At 60.7% G+C, this 21882-nt stretch overlaps 13 protein-coding genes across 13 annotated transcripts; 8 read left to right on the top strand and 5 right to left on the bottom strand.

Annotated features, from left to right (window-relative positions):
* Window positions 1-366: 366 nt before the first annotated feature.
* Window positions 367-1590, top strand: OT_ostta10g02080 (Rad9; the record flags this gene model as incomplete). Its single annotated transcript, XM_003081596.2, has 1 exon — window positions 367-1590. One exon carries the CDS (start codon window positions 367-369, stop codon window positions 1588-1590), a length of 1224 nt encoding a protein of 407 aa, XP_003081644.2.
* Window positions 1591-2824: 1234 nt separating this feature from the next.
* On the top strand, window positions 2825-5782 carry OT_ostta10g02100 (DNA mismatch repair protein, MSH2; the record flags this gene model as incomplete). Its single annotated transcript, XM_022983177.1, has 2 exons — window positions 2825-2986; window positions 3164-5782. 2 exons carry the CDS (start codon window positions 2825-2827, stop codon window positions 5780-5782), a joined length of 2781 nt encoding a protein of 926 aa, XP_022839810.1.
* A 314-nt stretch (window positions 5783-6096) lies between these two features.
* Window positions 6097-7177, top strand: OT_ostta10g02120 (Cytochrome b5-like heme/steroid binding domain; the record flags this gene model as incomplete). Its single annotated transcript, XM_022983178.1, has 2 exons — window positions 6097-6587; window positions 6619-7177. 2 exons carry the CDS (start codon window positions 6097-6099, stop codon window positions 7175-7177), a joined length of 1050 nt encoding a protein of 349 aa, XP_022839811.1.
* Window positions 7178-7403: 226 nt separating this feature from the next.
* OT_ostta10g02130 (Programmed cell death protein 2, C-terminal) lies at window positions 7404-8402 on the bottom strand (the record flags this gene model as incomplete). The annotated part of the gene is made up of 1 exon (XM_003081601.1): window positions 7404-8402. The coding sequence occupies one exon, from the start codon at window positions 8400-8402 to the stop codon at window positions 7404-7406; it is 999 nt and encodes a 332-aa protein (XP_003081649.1).
* Window positions 8403-8566: 164 nt separating this feature from the next.
* OT_ostta10g02140 (Nucleoporin, Nup133/Nup155-like, C-terminal) lies at window positions 8567-13434 on the top strand (the record flags this gene model as incomplete). Its single annotated transcript, XM_022983179.1, has 4 exons — window positions 8567-8612; window positions 8790-11173; window positions 11376-11813; window positions 12010-13434. 4 exons carry the CDS (start codon window positions 8567-8569, stop codon window positions 13432-13434), a joined length of 4293 nt encoding a protein of 1430 aa, XP_022839812.1.
* An 84-nt stretch (window positions 13435-13518) lies between these two features.
* Window positions 13519-14396, bottom strand: OT_ostta10g02160 (Pleckstrin homology-like domain; the record flags this gene model as incomplete). The annotated part of the gene is made up of 2 exons (XM_022983180.1): window positions 13519-14244; window positions 14370-14396. 2 exons carry the CDS (start codon window positions 14394-14396, stop codon window positions 13519-13521), a joined length of 753 nt encoding a protein of 250 aa, XP_022839813.1.
* Window positions 14397-14481: 85 nt separating this feature from the next.
* On the top strand, window positions 14482-15196 carry OT_ostta10g02170 (unnamed product; the record flags this gene model as incomplete). Its single annotated transcript, XM_022983181.1, has 2 exons — window positions 14482-14589; window positions 14729-15196. The coding sequence occupies 2 exons, from the start codon at window positions 14482-14484 to the stop codon at window positions 15194-15196; spliced, it is 576 nt and encodes a 191-aa protein (XP_022839814.1).
* Window positions 15197-15299: 103 nt separating this feature from the next.
* On the top strand, window positions 15300-15881 carry OT_ostta10g02180 (Methylosome subunit pICln; the record flags this gene model as incomplete). Its single annotated transcript, XM_022983182.1, has 1 exon — window positions 15300-15881. The coding sequence occupies one exon, from the start codon at window positions 15300-15302 to the stop codon at window positions 15879-15881; it is 582 nt and encodes a 193-aa protein (XP_022839815.1).
* A 109-nt stretch (window positions 15882-15990) lies between these two features.
* On the bottom strand, window positions 15991-17511 carry OT_ostta10g02190 (Aldehyde dehydrogenase, C-terminal; the record flags this gene model as incomplete). The annotated part of the gene is made up of 1 exon (XM_003081606.1): window positions 15991-17511. The coding sequence occupies one exon, from the start codon at window positions 17509-17511 to the stop codon at window positions 15991-15993; it is 1521 nt and encodes a 506-aa protein (XP_003081654.1).
* A 106-nt stretch (window positions 17512-17617) lies between these two features.
* OT_ostta10g02200 (Pyridoxal phosphate-dependent transferase, major region, subdomain 1) lies at window positions 17618-19063 on the top strand (the record flags this gene model as incomplete). The annotated part of the gene is made up of 1 exon (XM_003081607.1): window positions 17618-19063. One exon carries the CDS (start codon window positions 17618-17620, stop codon window positions 19061-19063), a length of 1446 nt encoding a protein of 481 aa, XP_003081655.1.
* Window positions 19064-19120: 57 nt separating this feature from the next.
* OT_ostta10g02210 (unnamed product) lies at window positions 19121-20005 on the bottom strand (the record flags this gene model as incomplete). The annotated part of the gene is made up of 1 exon (XM_003081608.1): window positions 19121-20005. One exon carries the CDS (start codon window positions 20003-20005, stop codon window positions 19121-19123), a length of 885 nt encoding a protein of 294 aa, XP_003081656.1.
* A 149-nt stretch (window positions 20006-20154) lies between these two features.
* Window positions 20155-21159, bottom strand: OT_ostta10g02220 (LPPG:FO 2-phospho-L-lactate transferase CofD/UPF0052; the record flags this gene model as incomplete). The annotated part of the gene is made up of 1 exon (XM_022983183.1): window positions 20155-21159. One exon carries the CDS (start codon window positions 21157-21159, stop codon window positions 20155-20157), a length of 1005 nt encoding a protein of 334 aa, XP_022839816.1.
* A 339-nt stretch (window positions 21160-21498) lies between these two features.
* OT_ostta10g02230 (Choline transporter-like) lies at window positions 21499-21882 on the top strand (the record flags this gene model as incomplete). Its single annotated transcript, XM_003081610.2, has 1 exon — window positions 21499-21882. A coding segment is annotated over one exon (384 nt), but the record flags the coding sequence as incomplete, so codon positions are not given.

The following is a 21882-nucleotide window of genomic DNA, read 5'->3' on the forward strand; positions in this document are numbered from 1 at the left end:
GACCTCCCCGACCCCCCGCGCGAGGACGACCGCCGCGCCGCCGCCCCACCCGCGCGTCTTCACCGCGTCCACCGCCGCATTCAGCGCGCGAAACGCGCGCGCGCGCAGCGCGTCGACGCTCACGACGAGGCTCGTCATGTTCAAAAGTTTTCCAACGACCGCCTCTCCCGCGCGTCGTCCTCTCTCTCGTCGCGCACCGCCGACGCCAGAGACGCGTCCGCGCCGACGCTCTCTCGCGCGTTCGCGCGCGCGCCGAGCGTGCGACGCGATGCGGCGGCGTCGAGCGCGCGCGAGTGCGCGCACGGGTTGGTTTTTCAAATTTTAAATCGACAGCTGTCGGCACGAATCGACGCGTCGTCGTCGCGCATGCGCGCCGATATCTCCGCCCACTCCCTCCGCGCCCTGCACAGATCGGTGGCGTTCCTCTCCAGGGTCGGAGGGGAGATCATGCTCGACGCGCGGGAGGATGGACGCGAAGGTTCGTTGACGCTGAAGAGCGTGAACGCGAATCGCTCGGCGTTCGCGCGCGTCAGGGTGCTCGCGCGCGCGTTCGACGCGTTCGAGGTGCGCGGGAAACGGGTGCAGGCGTGTGCGCTGGCGAAACACGTCTTGGCGTCGCTCAGGGCGAGCGCGAGGGCGGAGACGTTGTCGATCGAACTCGCGGATGACGACGCGGCGCGAGAAGAGCCGCGAGTGGTCGTTCGAACGACGAGCGCGAAAACTGGGGTGACGCGGACGTACGAGATGTGCGAGGTGATCGATTGCGAACACGTTGACGCGGAGATGGACGCGGAGGCGATGCCTGGGAAGTGCGTGATGCGCGCGCGGGCGTTCGGGGCGCTGTTGCAGCACTTCGCTTCGGCGGCGCAGGAGGACGTGACGATAACGTTCGGGATCGAGGGTGAGGTATGCGTCGAGGTGGACGAGGGTAGGATTGGGAATAGTTCAGGGAATATCTTGACGTTGTCGAGCTTTGCGACGGCTGGGGCGGGATTGAGTCAGGCGTTGCAGACGAGCGTGTCCGTGCGAAGAGACGACGAATCAATTTTGTTCTATAGGAACACCGCCGGATCGAAGATCGAGGTGACGGTGAATTTGAAGGATTTGCGAGGCGTGGTGCAGCTGTGTGAAGCGTCTGATGTGGATTTGGCGATTTATTGCGCCCAGGCCGGGGCACCGGTGATCGCGAAGCCGACGGCGGATTACAAGCTTTTCCATCAACACGGAGAGTCGCAGCAGGCCGCGGCGCCGAGCGTCGACTTCGAGGCCGAGCTCGTGTTGGCGACCGTTTTACCACCGGAGATTGCGAACGACGCGTCGACGCAAAGCGAGCGGGCAGAACCGTCGGCACCGAGCGCGGCGCAGCTTCCGAACGTGCCGATCGGCAGTCAACCGTGGTCCGCGGTGCCTGACACCGAAGATGGATCGCAACGAGAGATAGGCGGCGCGGACGAAGTCGGTGCCTTACCGCGACCGTGGGGCCAAAACGCGTCGACGATCGCGAACGTGTCCGCGGACGAAGACTGGCACGCGACGAATGTTGACGATTTCGTCGAGGCCACACCTCCGGAGAAACGACGACGATCGTGATGGGCGATCGAACGAATACGACGACCATCGACGACCATCGAACAATGACGACAGCGGAGCCATCTATTTGATTCTTTGTAGGATACATGCGTGAAAATTGTAACACATTAGAAGCTAAAGTCAAGAAAGAAACAACGGTCGCCCAGAGAACGGTGAAAATCAGCCCTCGCGCCGCCAGCATGGCTGACATTCGCACGAGCGCGTCACGACACGATCCCAAACGCCGCGGTCGCTTCTTATAACATAAATCATACATCGTCCACCACTCAAGGCTCATCGCAGCCGTCGGCGTCATCGCCCGCGTTGCTCGAGTCGCCTCCCGCGTGCCTCCGACGGTTCCACTCTCGACCGATCTTCCCGAACGCGTCCGCGTTCCAAGCGGACCCCGCGATGAGGCAAGCGAACCCAAAGTACGTGCACAGCGTGAAGATCCATCCCACGGCGCTCAGACACCTGACGTCGGCGTGCTCGCAGTCGTCGCGATACATGCTCGAACCCGTCGTCCAGACGTCTTCGTCCTGTAACACGTGCCGAACAGGATCCGCGCACAGCAAGAAAACGCTCGCCATCGTCAAAATCATCGGCCCTTTCCTGTGCCAATACGTCCCAGATCGCGTCTTCGCCCGTCGCGCCGTCGCGATCGCCACCGCACCCGTCGCGAGCAGATTCACTCCCAGACTCAACGCGTGCGACGCCCGTTTCGCCCCCGCGCTCGCCGCCGCCCCCGTGAGCGACGCCGCGAGCAAGGGCCAACATCACGACCCCACGAGCGAGGGCACGCTCACCGCGATCGCGCACGCGACCGCGACGCGGTTCGAATCCTTCACCCCTCGCCGCGCCCGCGTCATCCCGACGTACTCGCTCGCCGTCTCGCTCTCGTCTCACGCCGCGCACTCTCGCTCGCCGTCCGACCCGTACGAGGACGCGCGCGAGGGCGGTCGCGCGCCGTCGTCGCCCAGCAGCGCGCGCGCGCTCATCGAACGCGCGCGTCGCGAAGCGCCGGTGCGTCGGGCGATGCGCGTGATGCGGGCGAGTCATTCGGCGAGTCGTGACCCAGGAACGAGTCCCTCGTCCACGCGTCTCGGCGTCTCGGACGGGCCGACGCGGGCGCGTCAATCGGCGAGTCGTGACTCAGGAACGAGTCCCTCGTGCGCGTCTCGGACGGGCCGACGGGCGCGCGCGACGGGCGCGCGTCGACGGACGCGCGACACCTCGCGACGCCGCCGCGGACGCGATGGCGGACGCGGACGCGGAGACGAAATTCGCGCGCGTCTACGCGCGATTGATCGCGGACGACGGACGCGCGGGCGAGCGCGTCGTGCGATTCTTCGATCGACGAGATTTTTATTCGGTGCACGGTGCGGACGCGGAGTACGTCGCGCGGACGTTTTATAAGGTGCGTCGATCGATGCGAGGGCGTCGTGGGTGGTTCGTGTGACGTCCTGCGCGCGGACGGGGGTGTGCGGGATGGTGGTGGGGCGTGGGGCGTGACGCGAGGCGGATGCGAGTTCAAACGCGCGTCGGCTGTCGCTCGACGACTGACGGGAGGCGATCGATGTCGGCGCGCTCGTAGACGACGTCGGTGATCAAGCACACGGGGAGGGGAGAAGATGCGTTGGCGGGCGTCACGCTGAATCGCGCCATGTTTGAGACGGCGTTGCGGGAGCTGTTGATCGAGGGCGCGGAGGGCGCTCGAGTGGAGCTGTACGAAGAGAGCAAGCCGAGCGGGACGTGGACGCTTTCTAAGACAGCGTCGCCGGGTCGAACGCAGGCGTTCGAGGAGGAGTTGTTTCGCTCGAATGAAATGTCGGATGCCGCGGTGGTGTGCGCGGTTCGCGCGACGAGCGGCGGCGGCGTGGGCGTGGCGTACGTGAACGCGACGACGCGCGAATTGGGCGCGTGCGCGTTCGTGGACGATGAACAGTTTTGCACGCTCGAGAGCGTGTTGTGTCAGATGGGCGCGAAGGAATGCGTGGTGCCGAAGGAAGGTTTGGAGACGCCTGAGGGGAGACGGTTGCGAGACGTCGTCGCGAGATGCGGCGCGCTAGCCACGGAGCGTCCTTCGCGAGAGTTTGACGTGTTGGATCTCGAGAGCGATCTTGATAGGCTGATCAAGGGCAATGTCGAGGCGCATCGAGCGGTGATCGATCAACCAAACTCTGCGGCGTGTCTCGCCGCGGTTTTGCGTTTCAGCGAGATGCTCGCCGATAGCGCCAATCATGGGCGATGTTCGCTGAGCATGTACGACACCGGTCGTTACATGCGTCTTGACGCCTCGGCACTTCGCGCGCTGAACGTCCTTCCCGAACGCTCCGATGGACCCAGTAACTTTAGTCTTTACGGCTTGCTGAACAAGTGCCGAACCCCCATGGGTCGACGTCTTCTCTCGAGATGGCTGAAACAGCCGCTCGTCGACGTCGGCGAAATTGCCCAACGACACGACGTCGTGCACGAATTTGTGAACTCCGCTGAGGTCAGAGATGCTCTTCGCAGTGCTCACCTTCGATCTCTACCGGATATTGAGCGCATCACTAGAAAGCTCGAACGGCGTAAGGCGACGTTGATGGACCTGTGTCGACTGTATCAAGCGAGCGCAGCGCTCCCGCACATGGCGGAGGCGCTGGAACGATGCGAAGGTCGATTCGCGGATTTCATTCGCACCAAGTACGCCGATGAGCTGAAGAAGTTCAGCGATCCGAGCCATCTCGGGCGTTTCGAAGGTCTTTTAGAGGCGGCGGTGGATCTGAGCAAGATTCCTGACGAGTATGTTATCTGCGCTTCGTACGACGCCGAGCTTGGGGAGCTGCAAAAGCAAAAGGACGTCCTGGAAGAGGACATTCGAAGCGCGTTCGCCGACGCTAGCAAAGATTTGGGGATGGAACGAGACAAACAGTTGAAGTTGGAGCACAACAACATGCACGGCTGGTTTATGAGATTGACCAAGAAGGATGAGACCTCAGTTCGCAAGAAGCTAAGCGTCAGTTATCAAATTCTCGAGGCGAAGAAGGATGGGACCAAGTTTACGAACAAAAAGCTTCGCGCGCTCTCCGAGCAACGCGTCGCTCTCGATCGTAGCTATGAGGCCAAGCAGCGTCACCTCGTCGAGCGCGTCGTCGACGTGGCGGCTTCGTTTTCTGAAGTCTTCCTGAACGTCTCTGCCATGGCCGCGGAGATCGACGTTCTCGTCTCCTTCGCTGAAGTCGCAGTGAGCGCCCCCGTACCATTCGTTCGTCCAATCATGCAGGAAAAGTCATCTGACACGATCCATTTGGAGAATTGTCGACACCCGAACGTCGAAGCGCAGGACAACGTGCGATTCATCGCGAACACGTGCTCGATGAAGAAGGGCGAGTCTTGGTTTCAAATCATCACGGGTCCGAACATGGGTGGGAAGAGTACGTTTATTCGCCAGGTGGGCGTGTGCGTGCTCCTGGCACAGATCGGGAGTTTCGTACCGTGTGATGAAGCAACGATCGCCGTTCGGGATGCCATTTTTGCTCGCGTCGGAGCCGGTGATTGTCAACTCCGCGGCATCTCCACGTTCATGGCTGAGATGCTCGAGACGGCGGCTATTTTGAAGGCAGCAACGCCTTCGAGTTTGGTCATCATCGATGAGCTCGGTCGCGGGACGAGCACATACGACGGCTTTGGTCTCGCTTGGGCGATCAGCGAGCACATAGTGAACGAGATTCAGGCTCCATGCATGTTCGCCACGCACTTCCACGAGCTCACCGCGCTGAAAGGTGCGAGCGGCGTCGCCAACTTTCACGTCGAGGCGCTCATCGACCAGGCGAGCCGGAAACTTACCATGTTGTACCAAATCAAGCCCGGTGCGTGCGATCAATCGTTTGGGATTCACTGCGCCGAGTTTGCTCGGTTCCCCGAGGAAGTTCTCAAGGTTGCCAGACAAAAGGCGGAGGAACTGGAAGATTTCAGCAAGGAAGGCGCCGAGCGAGCCGTCGCGGATGTTTCCGAACCCAACGCCAAGCGTCAACGCGGCGAGGAAGTCTCCGACGACATGGCTCGCGGCGTCATCCGCGCACGCCAGTTTCTCTCTGACTTCGCCGCGGTGCCACTCGAGCGCATGTCCCCAGCCGAGGCCGTCGCCCGTGCGAGACAGCTCAAAGCTGAACTCGAGAGCGACGCCGCGCACAACTCCTGGCTCACCGATCTCGTCGCCAACGCCGCGTGATCCGACGCGTATTCCGACTAAAGACGCACGCACACCCTAACGACGACGACTGTATTCGACACGCACCGCGCCATCGACATCGACGTCCCGTTCGCCCCTCGCTGTACCCCGCCGCTTTGGATGGATAAAAACATCACGACTCACCGACGTCACACATCGCCACCGCTCCGCGCTCCATGCCCACCCGCACGCGCTCGAGCGCCCGTCGCGCGGACGACCGTCCGTCGACGATCACCGAGCGCGCGCCCGCGCGTCGCGCGTCCACCGAGACGCGTCGCGCGTCGACGAAACCGTCAAACGTTCGCGCGAACACGATGGCCGACGCCGACGCCGACGCCGTCCACGACGCCGCGCCCGAGCGTCGGTTGACGCGAATCCGAGGCGTGGTGTACGACGTGACCGATTTCGCGACCAAGCACCCGGGAGGGTCCCAACTGTTGTCGCTCTGCGTCGGGCGGGACGCGACGATTCTGGTCGAAAGTCATCACCTGCGACCCGAGGTGGTGGAGCGCTGGTTGAAGACGCTCCCGACGGTGGAGGGAGCGAGCGAGATGTTCGGACCGGAGGAGACGTTTCCGCGACCGTTGGATTCGGCGCTGTATCGAAAGATTCAACGGAGGGTGCGGGATGAGGTGGTGGAGCCGTTGAGAAAGACGCGCGGGCGAACGCCGCACGGACGCGGAGGGTGCGCGGTGGACGCGTTTTGCGTCTTGGCGTTTTATATCGCGGCCATGGTAGCGAGCACACGAGGATTGTTCGACGCCTCGATCGAAGAGTCAGTCAACGACGAGCGACTCTCTCGAGTGCTCCATGCGAGCGTCGCACAAGCCTTCCAGTCCAAGTCCGAGTTACTCCGCTATGAAGGATGAAGTCACGAAACTGCTCAAGTTTGAGACCAATTCTGATGTGTCCACGCGTGACATTCTGGTACCGGACGGCGTTCCGGCGGTGAACATGCGCCATTCTGATCACGAAAAATCTGTCGTCATCGACTCCAAGACCCTTCCGGCATTTCACGAGCCAATCACCGTGCGGGTTCCTGGGAATGAGTATGATCTTATAGAAATCATCAACAGTCACGAGCAGCTCGTTCGAGAACGAAAGTGTAGTGACGCTTCAATCGAAGTGGCGTCGTACGCGAGTAGAACTCCGCTACCGGCTACGTTGCTCGCGAATACACGGCAAACGCTGACAGGATTGATCAACGCTGTACGCGATAATTGCTCTGTTGTCAGCATTTCTCTCAACGTGAAAAGTGGTGACGCGAAGACCCTGACGAGAGTTGGCGGCGACTGTTACGTCGTCTCCATCTGCGCAAGAAACTGGGAGGACGCCGTTCGCGGATCCAAGCTCGCAGTTCAATACATGAAGGATTTAGAGTCCAAGTCCTCGTGAGCGCTTCGCGTTCCATCCTAAATATTGGTCAACTTCACCGTCATAATTGATTTTGATTGTTCCATTCATTCCATTCATCAAAGCTTGTTTCGTTGACTTTTTACACGATGACTTGAATCAAGTCACCGTTTGCCTTTAGCTGGAAAGCTGTACCGCTACATCACCGCACACTATTGTTAAAATTCATGCACGCACCGCAAATAGTAAAACTATTGTGAATAACAAATCATTGGTTCAACGGCGGATGTACCACGATGTACTCTTCCGCATACGCCCCCGTACGCCTTCCTAGTTCGTCGCACTCGATCGGTGGACATGATTTTGAGCACGTATACACCGCCATGGAACCGAAATCGAGCGCGTAGTCGCTCTCCGAGTCCACACCGAGTTGACTCACTAGGGTGGGCAAAATCTGAAATTCGAACTTCCTTGGCGCCCCACACCGCGCGCAAGACGGGATATTGTCCGTGTTCGGCGCGTGCGTCACTGACGGCCACGTCGGCTTCGCTCCAGGTTCGGGACAGTACCTCAGAACCTGCTCTGGATCCTTGTGCAACATGACGTGGAACGTCGCGAGCTGTTCCATGTCTTTATCCACTACCTCCTGCTCGATCGCCTCTAAATCCTCCGCCGACATGTCCGCCCCGACCTCCGTCGCGTTCGCGAGCAACTCCTCCTCGTTCTCGTCCGCGCGTTCCTCTGTCTCTACCACTAACTCGTACTCCTCGAACGCGCGCGTCGGCGCCCGCATCGTAGCCTCGCACTCGCTCGCCGATACGTCCCACCAATCACACCTCCTCCGACGCGTCGCCTCTAACGCCGCGCTCAAACCATTCACCTCTCCACCGTTCGGCGTCGGATTCCAATCGTAATACGCGTTCGCTCTCGGCAACTGTCCTCGAAACGCCCGCGCGCCGCCCGCCTCGTGCGTCTCCCCCCCGTGCGGGCTCACAAAGACGTAAATCGTCCGGTGAAACGCGCTGTGCTCCTCGTCCACGGGCGCGTACACCTGCAATAAGAAATCCATGCGCTCACCTCTCGCCGTGCGCAGTTCCTCCTCGTACGGCACGCGCACGGGGTCCAACCACGCCGGGGCGCCGCCAGCCTTGCTCGGAAAATGATGTCGGCGCAGCGCCTCGACGTCGATCGGACGCTCGAGGAATCCGAGCGACCACTCCAGGTCGTCGGCATCGTCGTCGTCGTCGAGCGCGCGGTCGACGTCCATCGCCGCCGGGCGCGCGCGCGTGCGGCGTCCGATGGGAGGACGCGGCGTCCGATGCGCGCCTTCTTGAGTCTTGACTCGTCGACGAGTCACTCGATGGACGGTCGTTCGCGCGCGTCGAGCGTCGGCAGTCCACGCCCGGCGCCGCGACGCGCGCGCGTCGAGGCATGAGCGACGTCGCGCGACGGCTCGATGGATTCGACGTCGTCGGAGGTGCGCGCGCGAGCGACGCAGAGGACGCGAGCGACGGCGGCGATTGGTGGCGGGCAAAACCTCTTTGAAATGATCTCGGAAATCACGCCGAACGACGCGGTTCGCGCGCGTGGGAGGACGATCTAGGGGGCGATTGATTGACGGTAATGCGTGATTGTTCGTTCGCGCGCGATGTAGACGCGGGAGAGGCGCTGGAAGACGCGGCGAAGACGGTGAGTAAGCTCGCGTCGGATGCCGAGCAGGCGGACCTGGTGGAACTCCTGAGAGAGGCGCCGAGGGAGGCGTACTCGTTCCAGAACACCGGTTGGCCGACAGATGTGGTGGGGTTGAAGACGGAAGAGCTCCCGGGGGTGGTGCTGGAGCGGTACAACACGAGACAGTCGGTGTGCTTTTGCGGCGTGCTGCCAGAAATTTCGCGCGCGTGGGCCTCGGTGGACAACACTTTATTTCTTTGGCGGTTGGACGTCGTGGACGATGTGCCGGTGGAATACAGCGGAGAGGAACAGGCGATCGTGGCGGTCGGACTGGTGAAGCCGAGGAGTGGGGTGTTCTTAGAGGCGATTTCGTACGTGCTGGTGGTGGCGACGACGGTGGAGCTCGTCATGGTGGGTCTCTGTTTAGAGGATGTCGGTCGAGAGTTGACGCTGCATCCACTGCAATACTCGTGCCCGACCGATGCGACGATCATGAATGACATCGCATCGACTCCTGATGGACGCATCTTTCTCGCTGGAGCGGACGAGGCGCTGTACGAGCTCGTGTACGCGCAGAGCGATACGTGGCACAGCAAGAGATGCAAAAAGGTGAGACACAGTCAAAACTTGTCCTCGCTTCTGCCGTCGGTGTTGCGGTTGAAGGGTTCGGATGCGTTGAGGCAGGTTATAGTAGACGACAAACGCGGGATATTGTACACGCGAAGCGAGCAGGGCGTGGTGGTGGTGTACGACGTCGGAGCGAGCGCGAAAGACGCACCACGAAAGGTCGTCGAAGTCAAAAGCATCGCACAGCTCGCCGCGCAGGCTCGTGGCCAGGGCTCTATGTTTGCGTCCGCGACGTCATCGGTGAAGAGAGGGGCAAAATTGGTTCACATCGCCATCGTACAACCGGAAGAATCGACAGTGGTGACCTTGGTGGCGATTTGCGCCGACGGTAGACGTATTTATCTCACCGCTCTTCCACCCGCTCGAGGTTATTCCTACGGTGTGGCCTCGGGCACAGGTGTCTCGCGTCAAGGGCCGTCTCGACTGTCCGTCGTGGAGCAGCGCGACCCGCCGCCGCAAGGTGGGAACCAACGAGGCATGACGACTGCGCAAGCTCTCCTGAACACGACGTCGAGAGCATTGGAGATCGAGGCTGGCTTTTACAGCAGCGGTGTCTTGCTGCTCTCTGATGCGACACCGAACGATTCGGATGCTCGATTGATTTTGTCCAACAGAGACCTCGCGCTGCCACCACATTTGCAGCTTCCACCGCCGACGCCACCGCCGAGCTCTGGAAGCGGCACTCGAGGCCTGCGTGAAGTCGTTACGTTGCAGCGGCTCGATGGACGGTGTGCGTCCAGTCTCGGTTCACTTGGTGAAATACCGATGCCTAAGAGCGTCAGGGAGGCATTAGATCCCCCGTACCCGACCGGTACGCTCCCGGAAGCGCGAGTCAAGTCGGTGGGTCTGCTCTCGGAGCTCGTCACGCAGTACATGTGTCCGAGGCGAACCTTTGTGCTGATGACCAACACCGGCATCGTACGTTTCGAGAAGGCACGACCGATTGACACCCTTCGAAGTGTGCTCGAAAAGAATATTCCAGAGCAAATAGAGGAGTTCTTCAAAAGCTATGGCCCGATCGAAGCTGCAGCAATGTGCGTCGCGCTCTCTGTTTCTGGAAATGAATCGAATGCCGTTATTCTCGCTGCAAAACGCGCTTTCGATGACCCTCGGCTCACAGGTGAACCGAACATAGCGCAAGATAGTTATACGGCGAATCAAGAAAACAATGGTGGGTCGTTCAACATGGGACGTGCGATCGTGCAGCCCGTGCTGACTTTTTCCTCGGCGCAACGCGGTATGTACTTGTTCACAGCTCGTATCATGTCTAGCACGTGGGAACGCGCAATCATCGTTCCTGTGCGCGCGCCTGTCCAAACGACCTCGAACGGGGGCTCGAGACCGTTGTCACCGGCGATGAAGATAGCGAACAAGGCGTTAGGTGCGGTGCAAGCTGCCGCTCGGTACATGAGCGAGGAACCCGCGCTGCGTTGCTCGATGGACATTACTCTTCTGAAAAACTTGCACGAGCGATTGATCCCGTTGGTTGCGTTCTTGAAGCAACGTCGCCCGCGCATTAGTAGCGGTGCGAACCTGTCCGCAAACAAGCGAAGACGAGTTCGTTCGAATGGGACTGAGTTGACGGCGCTTCAGGAGGAGGAGCGCAGTCTCGCCGCTCTTTCCGCTTTGGTTAGCCGGACGGCCCAGGCTTTGTCCTTCATTAGCATAATCGTCGCCGATGAACGATTTTCTCGAGTCGCGGACACGCTGCCATCGGCAGTTCGCAAGGAGCTGTCACAGGTACGTCGCAGACACGAGTGTTTGATTTTTTGCGAGACTGTGGCGCGATGATGACTTTCCATATATTCAATCTGTCAATCCCCTGATTTTCAGTGATGACAAATCATATGGTGCCCTTCCACTGAGCGTCAAACGCACAGCAAATAATAATTGCTTGATCCAAGCAGTTGACTAACCGATGATGATGATTTCTCGCTCGCAGCTCTCTTTGAAGAAGTTGGTTTCCACGACGCAAGGTGCCCGTTTGGCGGGAGCGCTGATCGAGGCCATGATGTCTCACATCATGGCTCACGCTCGACATAGCGCGGAAGAGCTCGCGACAGAATTGCAGAAGGGATGTCCAGACTTTTTCGGTGCCGATTCGAGGACTTTTTACCACGCGCGAGATTTACTGCAGTTGGCGCGCGATGCGCGCGCAAGAAAGGAAAACGCTTTGCGGGATCAATATGTGAACGATGCCATTGCGCTATTCATGAAAGTGCCTACAGCTGGAGATTTGTCGAGTGTGTGCGCTGAGCTCGTTGACCTTCGAGCGTTTCACGGTGTGACCGCCGTTCCTCTCGCCGCCGCAGCGGCTCTGGAAGCGCGGGCTGAAGAAATTCGTTACGCGTCTGCGGCGCAACCAAATGTGGACATGGTGGTAAGTGATCCTATCGTATCTCGCTCGAATATCTCGTCGCGTTGATGATAAGCCGAATACGCGAACGCTCGGCTTACCGCCGGGCGCCTGTGACGATCTAAAATTACAGAACATCTAAGGCTGAGCGACGAAACGAGCTCGCGTGCTCAAGTGAGATGTTTCGACGATGACTGACGGCAACTTGTTTTATCAACAGGATCTCCAATCGTGCTTCGAGGTGACTTGCACGACGATTCGCGGTCTCGCTACCGGTCGGGCCGATTCAGATGCCGAACCCGGTTCGCTGAGCCGCGTGGCTGCCGAGCTTCCGGAGGATATTCGTGAACGAGGTCTCGTGAAGATTCTTGAGCAGCTTCAACACGTCTCCGGTGCTGATTCCCAAGACTTTATGCACCGCGTCTTCGCCGAGTTGATTTCGGTCAAGCGAGACGGTATGCTCTTGTCGTTACCGGCCGCTATTTTGGAGCCATATCTCGCCAGCAAGAGCGCTTTGACTGCCGCGCAGCAAGGCGGCGCGCTCACGCCAGGCGAGGCGAGAAACCTCGACCTCCTGGCTCGACTGTATGCGGCTCGCTCGCTCTTCGGATTGGCTGCACAAGTGGATTGTTCATTAGCCGAGCGACGATGCGCAAACGACGAGACGTTTACGCTGGATCATCGCATGGCTCTGTATGAGCGCGCGCTCTCGCACGCGAGAAAGTCAGTTGATGGGGGCATCACAAACGGCTTGGACGCTTCGTTCTGCGAAAACGTTGATAGCAAAATCAAGCTTCTTGACATGCAGCGTCGCATCTTAGGTGTTTGCGTCGAGCGTTCGCGTCAAGCGCGAGAGGCAGGATCGTCGAACGCTCCGGAAGAAACGTTCGTGTACGAGCTCGAGCGTGAGTTGAAGCAGCTGAGCGACTTGTACAACGATTTCGCCAAGCCGTGCGAGCTGTGGGACATATGCTTGGAGATGTTGCACTTCTCACAGTATCACGATCCCGACGGTGAGATCGCGTGTGATTTGTGGGACAAGCTTCTCTTGAAGGCAGCCGCTCGCGCTCCTAGCGCGTCGACGTGCGTTCGAGAAGCTTGCCTCGCCGTGCGCGAGCTGGGCGTGAAGCTCTTCCCCTCGGATGTCGCTTTCCCCGTCGTTCACGTCGCGTTGCGTTTAGAGCTCATGGCTGCGGGACTATGGGGTGTCCCGGACGTTGCCGTCGAGGCACAATCGGAAGATGATTACGACTCGAGTGAGGTATCCGATGCACTCGTAGTTGCGTGCAAAGGGCTCGCTGAGCCCGTGCAGCGCGCGTACGATAAATTGCTCGCGACGCCGGCACAGCGTATGCACGATAAGCGTCTCTCGCGCGTGGACGCACTTCAAACCCCGCGTATGCGTGTGCGTTTGCTCCGGTCCGTGTACTTCGTGTTACAGTTATGGGATCAGTCCCTTGTGCCGAAATCTACGGCGTACGGAGCGTACGCCACCGGAGGACACGTGCGCGCGGCTATCGGCGACTTGTGCGTAAGCTACGCCTCGGAGAGTCGACGCATGCAGTGTCCGAACGAGCACATCCGAGCGAGCGCGGAGGAACTCGCTGCGGCGTTTGACACGTTCGGACGACGACTTCTCGCCTAGGAAGAGTCATGAATGAAAATATAACGGTAGTAGAAGGGTTTCATTTCATTTCATCGTGAGTTCGAGTCGCTCTAATAAGGGTTTTTAGTTTCCCTCGCCCTCAACCTTGGCGCCTTCGAGCGCGTCGGCGAGCGCGTCCGCCTCGTCGGCGACGGCGGCCTTCTCCGCCTCCGCCTCGATCTCGGTTTCGTCCTTGGGTAAGGCGGCCATCTTCTTTTGCGCGTCCTCGAACGCCGCGGTGAACGCCTCGCGCTTCTCCGAACTTCCAAACTTGATGCACATGTTGTAGAGCTCCGGCGCCACGTCACCATCCGAGCAATCCACGGTGGTGAACACGCACGCCTTTTCCGACGCCGCGTGTTCCGCCACCTTGCTCTCCTGCTGCACGTAAAAGTTGGCACAAATCTTCAGCGTCTTGTCCCGTCGCATCAACACGCGAATCTTCTTCGACGTCTTATGCTCCAAGAGCTTGATCGGTCCGAGTCCTCTCTCCTTCCACTCCCCGTCCGTGTACCGATACGCCTTTACCTTTGCCTCGAACAAAATGTCCTCGTCTTCCTCCCCGGTCTTCTCCGCCTCCGCCCCCTCTCTGATCTCCAGCTTCACCACCGGTTTGAACTCCGCCTTGCACTCCGCCTCGACGTCGTCCTCATCCTCGTCCCCCGCGTCGTCGTCCGTCTTCTTCTCCGATCCCGTCTCCGCGGTCGACGCAAACTTCGACGGATCGAACCCACCGCTCGCGAGTCCACCGAATCCACCCATGGACGCCGTCGATCCGAACACGCCCGTCGTCGTCGTCGTCGCCGCCGGCTGCGATGCGATCAAAAATCATCAACGCATCATCCTCGTCAGTCCCTCCGTCTCGCGTTCCCGCGCGCGCGCGCGCCCACGCGCGCCGTCGTCCATCGTCACCGCCGCCGTCGCCGCGCGCGCACCGTCTCCTTCGCGTCGTCCGCGGACATCTCGCGTCGATGCGTCGAGATCTGCGGCGTCGTCAACCCTCGACGCGAATCATCGACGTGAATCATCGCCGCGCGTCTTCGCGAGATGTCGCGCCCGAGCGCGCGCGCGGACTTGGGGGCGACCGCGAGCGCGCGGTCGTGCGTCGGCGTGACGACGTTCGACGACGGGCGGGAGAGCGCGCGGGGGGTGCCGGTGCGTGACGACGCATTCGACGATGCATTCGACGACGACGACGACGACGACGACGACGACGACGACGACGACGGGCGCGGGCGGACGATGCGCGCGCGTGCGGTGACTGACGGCGCGCGCGATCGCGGGCGCGGCGCAGAGGTGTTACGGCGTGACGTGGCGCGCGGCGGCGGCGTTGGACGAGACGCGCGGACGGACGATGAAGACGGGGGAGGTTTTGGGAAAGTATAGGTACGCGTGCGTCGGACGAAGCGCGCGGAGAGTGCCGTTTTATCCGGAGGGACGACGACGGCCGACGATGGAGGAGCGTAAGGCTGGGACTGACTTTCCGCTGTGCCAAGGGCTGGAGATTTTGGTCGCCGAGCGCGCGGCGGCGAGCGACGCGACGACGGATCGACGCGGGACGCGAGGCGAGCGCGCGAACGCGGGGCGTTCGGGGAGTGGATCGATGGCCACGGGCGAGCGTTACGAGGGCGAACGCGGGGGTGGGAGCGAGGTCTTGAGCCGGGTGAACGCGAGCGCGGGTAAAATAGCGCGAAACATGGCGCGACACGCCTCCTTCATCGCCGACGGCGCCTACGCCCTGTTCGTCGGCGGTCGACGATAGATGATAGCTGTATTACTGTTGTATCACAAAGTTTGTGCGCGCAAATCGCGATGGGACCGAAGCGTCGTCTCCTCGACGCGTCACTGCGAGACGCGCTCGAGCGATGCCCGCGAGCGGTCTTCGTCGCGTCCAGTCCGCCCTGAGCGACGATCGCGCGTTAAAACTTCGCGACGACGAGTCGGTGCTCCTTCGATGCGACGTCTCGCTCGTCATCGAGCGCGTGAAGGATGAGGAAGTGGAGAATGCAGAAGATGCAACGGCGCGCGAATGCGAGCTCTTCGTCACCACCTCTCGCGTCGTGTTCGCGTCGATGGACGACACGTACGAGTGCGATTACCACTCTTTGGCGTTACACGCCATCTCGCGATCGGACGAGCGGTTCGGTGCGCGCGGGTGCGTGTACTGTCAAGTCGACGACGACGAGAGCGGCTCGAGCGCGGAGACGGAGACGACGCACGCGTACGTCTCGCCCACGGCGGCGACGACGGTGGAGACGATCTACGCCGCAATGAGCGAGGGATCGATGATGAATCCGGACTCGAGCGACGGGGAATCAGACGACGACGCGCGTTACGACGAGGACGACGAGGCGACGCTCAGGAGGCTGGACGACTTGGTCGTCGTCGAGGACGAGGTGGAGGCGCTCATGAGGAACGATCCGGGACGGTTCGAGGACGGTGAGTGAGTGCGCGAGGGCGTTGGGACGCGATGATTAAATCCCGTGTGATACATAATAGTTGACAATATACGACGACGTGTCCACAAAACGAAAAAAGGAACGCTCCGCGCTCGTCTCAAAGTTTACTCTTCTTGAACATCGGATACCATTCGAATTGTGCGCCGGACGTGTACTCGACGATCTGCTTTTGATGCATGTACTTATCCATGCCGTTCACGCCGAGATCCCTCCCGAAACCACTCCTGCGTCGACCGCCCCAGGGGAGTTGCGTGAACGCAGGTTGCGAACACTGAATCCAGACAATGCCGACGTCGAACGCGGACGCCATGCGTTCTCTCCTAGCGACGTCGTCCGTGATCACCGCCGCGGCGAGGGCGTACTCGGAATCATTCGTGATCGCGATGACCTCTTCTTCCGTCCTGAAGGAGCGCACGCACATCACGGGACCGAAAATCTCTTCACGCCACGCCTCTGAGTCGAGGGGTGGATCGACGAAAACCGTCGGCTCAATGTAGAAGCCCTTCTCGCATCCGCGCGCGCGCGGTCTGTTTCCACCGGTGAGCAGATGTATTTTCGTGCGTTTAATCCTGTTCACCATGCTCGTCACCTTTTTATACTGCGCAGCGGACGCGAGCGGACCGAGTCGACATCCCTCCGCGAGCGGATCGCCGACGGGAATAGCCTCCGACGCCTCCTTCAATCGAGCCAAAAACCTCTCACGAATGTTTTCGTGTACGAGCACACGTGACGTGGCGCTACAAATCTGCCCGTTCGTCCAGAAACATCCGAACATGGCCCACTCGACCGCCTTCTCCAAATCGCAGTCGTCGAAGATGACCAAGGCGGATTTTCCTCCGAGTTCGAGCGACACGGGCTTGACGTCCTGCGCGCACGCCCGCATTATCGTTTGTCCCGTGCGAAAAGAACCGGTGAATGAAATCTTATCAACGCCTCGATGCGCGCACAGCGCCGCTCCAGCCTCGTCTCCGCGACCGGTGACGACGCACAGCGCCCCTGGGGGCAGACCCGCCTCGACGCACACGTCTCCCAACACCTGGCACGTCAGACTCGCCTCCTCGCTCGGCTTCAACACCACAGCGCACCCACTCGCGAGCGCAGGCGCCACTTTCCACGTCGCCATCAACAGCGGATAATTCCACGGCGTGATCAACCCGATCACCCCGAGCGGCTCGCGTCTCACGCGTCCCGCAAAGTCCTCGTCCGGCAGCTCCACCACCTCCTCCGCGTACGCCCGTTCCCCAAAAACCCGTTCGCACCGATCGGCATAGTATTCAAAGCATCCAATCGCGTCATCCACGTCCCACGCGCTCTCATCCAACGGTTTCCCGCAATCCGTCGTCTCCAGTCTCGCCAACGTCTCCCGCCGTCGTCGCAACCCATCCGCGACCGCGCGCAGCGTTTTCGCCCGTTCTCGTCCGTTCCGCGTCGACCACGTCACGAACCCTTTCCTCGCGCTTCGCACCGCATCGTCCACGTCCGCGACGCTCCCTCGCGCGATCGCACCGACGACGGCGCCGTCGTGCGGATTCACCACCGGTAACGACCGCCGCGTCGTCGTCCACGCGTTATCGATGAGCGCGCCCGCGCGTCCGAGCGCACCACCGCGAACGTCCATCGTTCGCGCGTCCTCCGCGCGCGCGCGCGCGGTGCGCCCGCGCCGAGGCGTGGCGTCGTCCACACTCGACGGCGCGAGCGCACTGTGGTTGAATCGCAATCGATCCATGTTCGCGCGCGCCCGTCGTCGTCTCGCCGGCGCGCTCGCCCGAGCGCGCGCGCGCGGCGCGGCGAACGAACCCGCGGGACCGCGCGCGCGGGCCCCGGTCCCGGGACCGAAGAGCGCGTCGCAGCTCGAACGATTGCGCGCGAGCGGCGTGGACGTGGGATCGATTCGATACTTTGTCGACCTCGACGCGAGCGCTGGAAACTACGTCGTCGACGCGGACGGGACGACGATGTTGGACATGCACTGTCACATCGCGTCGCTGCCGCTGGGGTACAATCACCCGCGAGTGATGGCGGCGATCGGAGACGGGCGGAACGCGTCGACGCTCGCGCATCGACCGGCGCTGGGGGTGTGCCCGCCGACGGATTGGGCGGATCGAATCGCTCGGACGCTGTTGCGAGTGATGCCGCGAGGGATGACGCGCGTGACGACGATGGCGTGCGGGGCGTGCGCGAACGAACACGCGATGAAGGCGGCGTTCATCGGCGCGGCGAACGCGAGACGAGGGGCGAGAGGGATATCGGCGGAGGACATCGCGTCGTGCATGGAACACGAGACGCCGGGAACGCCGAATTTTAAGGTTTTGTCTTTTGAGGGGGCGTTTCACGGGCGAACGGCGGCGTGTTTGACGTTGACGCACACGAAGTGGATACATAAGCTCGATTTCCCGGCGTTCGCGTGGCCCAAGTGTCGGTTCCCGAGGTTGAAGTATCCGCTCGAGGCGCATGCGGAGGAAAACGCGGCGGAGGAAGCGAAATGTTTGGACGAGGTGGAGGAGGTCTTGGCGTTGGACGAGGACGTGGTGGCGGTTATCGTGGAGCCGATGCAGGCCGAGGGGGGCGATAACCACGCGAGCCCAGACTTTTTCAGGCGGCTTCGAGAGATCACGCGCGATCGCGGCGTGCGTCTCATCGTGGACGAGGTGCAAACCGGATGCGGTGCGAGTGGGACTTTTTGGGCGCACGAAGCGTGGGGGCTCGAGCACCCGCCGGACCTCGTGACGTTCAGTAAAAAGATGCAAATCGCCGGTTTTTACGCCACCGCCGACCTCGCGCCGGAGCTACCGTATCGTATTTTTAACACGTGGATGGGAGATCCGGCGAAGCTGATTCAGCTCGAGGCAGTGCTCGACGAGATCGAGGAGCAAAATTTACTCGACGTCGTCAAATCCGCCGGCTCTACGCTGCTGGAGGGATTGGAACGTTTACAAGCAAAGTTCCCGAGCGTGTTAGCGAACGCCCGCGGGGTCGGGACCCTCGTCGCTGTCGACTGCGCCACGACGGAGATGCGCGACAAACTATTGAAGGATCTCTTGCAGGGGGGTGTGGACATCGGCGGATGCGGGACGAGCACCATTCGCGCTCGACCGAGCTTAACGTTCACGTCTGCGCACGCCGGGGTGTTTTTGGAAATCTTCGAGCGCGTGCTCCAGCGATCGCAGTAGAAACTAGCCGACTGTAGCCAAATTTTGGTCGTATTGTTACAAAGTGTTTTAGATCTATCAAATCCTGTCTCGGTAGATGTTCATGCCCGTGCGCTCGGCGACATCCTCTGGCGACTCCACCGCCTCTAAAGCGTCAAAAACCGCCCGAACGGTGTTGTGCGGGTGATGGCTTCCGTGTATCTTCGCCTTGATATTCTTGATCCCCGCGAGCGTGCAGATAGCCTCCACGGTGTCGTTGGCCACGATGCCCGAACCGCTCGCCGCCGGCAGCATCACCGCCAACGTCTTACAATACTTCCCCTTCACCTCGTGATAGATCGTGTGCTCATCGAATCGTTTGACGTACACCAATGACCTCGACGCCTTTCTATACGCCTTATCGATCGCCAAACCCACGTCCGCCCCCTTCCCGGAGCCAAATCCGATGACGCCGTCGCCGTTCCCCACCACCACGAGCGCCGTGAAATTCGTCAGGTCCCCCCCCTTGGTCACCTTATTCGTTCGATTCACGTCGATCACCCGCGTCATGAGCGCGCGGTTCCTAAATCCACTCTGCCCCCCCTCCTCGCCGTCGTCCTCGTCCGCGACGCTCATCTGTCCCTTGAGCGCCAGGTTGAGTAAGAAGCGTCGCTGCTTGCTCGGCGCGTTCTCGAAACGCGCGAACAACGCCTCGTACCGACGCCTCAGCGCCGCGTCCTTCGCGTCCACGGGCGCGCCATCGGTACCGTCGTCTGATGCGCCCGATTCAGACGCGAACGAGCGTCCGAACGCGCGTGGGCGACGGAATGATTCGCCAGCAGCGGTGAAACCACGTTGGCTCACGATCGATCCATCGGCGACGACGATGGGGTTGAACGATCCGTCGACGCGATTGACGACGCGCGAAGACGCGAGGGCGTTCGCGGTGAGTCTCGCGAGCGACGTCGCGCGCGTCGCGCGCATCGCGTTCGTCGGTGACGGGTCGAGGGATGAGGGGCGAGAGAAACCCTCGCCGGCGAAGCGACGCGAAGAGCGAGACGGGGGGGCGAGACGAATCTTTCGATGAATTCGATGAATGCGAATGAATGTGCTGATACAGGGAAAGAAATATATCATCGCGCGACGCCCTCGCGACGGAGGAAGCGGGCGAGTCGGGTGACGAAAGCGACGGAATCGTAGTGCGCCGCGGGCGAAGCGGCGCTGGACGGCGCCGGGACGGATTCGCACTCGTGCGCTTGAACACCCATGGACGCGAGTACGTCTACGTCAACGACGATGCCGCCGTTTTGCGGGTACATGACGTCGGTGACGATGTCGCGCACGGCATACGATGTCTCGTGCGCGGTGTAGCGCATGTTCACCGCGTCCACGAGAGCTTGGACGATTTCGCTCGCCTTCATCCGCCCCGTCTCTCGATCGAGACTGCCGTTGAGCATGATCACCTTCTTGCACTCAGATTTCGCGATGGCTTCGGACATGCCTCTCAGGCATACGTTCGGGATGATGGAGGTGTAGAGCGATCCCATGCCGTAGATTACGGCGTCGCAGTCTGCGATGTCGTTGAGAACGGTCCGGTTCGGCTTGGGCTGAACCTCAATGTTCTTTGCAGCTGGATCCAAGCTCGACGCGTAGAACACGCGCTTTACCGGTGAGGGAAGCGGATCGAACGCCGTGACCACTTTATCAACGTCCCAAACGCTCAGAGGAGTGTCGGCGATGTCGTCAAAACGAGATTTGAGCAGTTCAGCCGCGTCGATGAGCGAGCCGCTCGCGAGCGCCGTGCGCACGCTCTTGTACCCGCCAGAGCTCTTCGGCAAACCACCCCACACCTCGTGAGGATCGGACTCCGGGAATTCTCCTGATTCTAACACCGCCGTCCAGAAAGCCTTCCGCATCACGTCCGGACTCTTGCTCGACGCGACGATATCCTTTGTGAACTTCTTGCTGTCGATGGACGGATGCGAAATTTCGTTTTGACCGCGAACAATTGTGCCGTCCGTGAGCTCCGCGACGAGATTAATGCGCTCGGTATCTTCGAGCATATCAAGGCACGGAACGATGCGCGTGTCGTCTGGAATGCGACTGACGCGAGAATACAGAAAAATGGCGGCGTCCATGGAACGGAAAAAAACTCGCACGCCGGCGAAGAAAAAGTTTCCGATGGAACCGTTGACGAAATCAAACCTCTCCGCGATCGGCTTCGACGTCACTTCTTGGTGGAAGTGCACGAGAAACCTACGAATGATGTTTGCGTAGTCTTGACCGATACCGTTCCACAGTTCGTGCTCGCCCTCTTGAATTTTGTACCACTCGGCGCGCGCGAGCTCGCTATCCGTCGGATGCAGTCGATGCGCAGTTCGAAATGGTCCAGTTGTCACGATGCGACGACCGGGAACGGCGCGTTGAGACGCTCATTGATGGAGGACGACGACGCGGAGGTGGGACAGGGGCTGCGCATGGCGCAGCCGTTCATTCTGGCGGCGGCGCTAGGGGCGATCGGGTTAGGAGCGTTGGCTTTACACGCGTTTCAGAGACATCCGAGAGCGGCGACGTGGGGAATGATCTACGCGAAGGCCGGTTCGTTGTTCGCGATGTCCATCGCGCTCGCGAGTGCGGGGGCGATCGTTCCTTGTGTGATCTTCGCGTTGTTGGGTGGGTTCTTTTTGTATTGGATGCAAAGGACGAGCGAAAGGGTGGAGCTCGTGGCGAAACTGTTGGGCGCAGCGAGCGCTTCGTTGAAGGACAACCCGCACTTGATCACCACGAGTCTCATCGCGGGCGCGGGCGTGGTCACTTCTATAATCGTGTTCTTCTTCTGTATCTTCGCCGCGTTTGAGAAC

Source organism: Ostreococcus tauri, assembly GCF_000214015.3.
Source record: "Ostreococcus tauri WGS project CAID00000000 data, contig chromosome 10, whole genome shotgun sequence".
In the NCBI taxonomy this organism is placed as follows: domain Eukaryota; kingdom Viridiplantae; phylum Chlorophyta; class Mamiellophyceae; order Mamiellales; family Bathycoccaceae; genus Ostreococcus; species Ostreococcus tauri.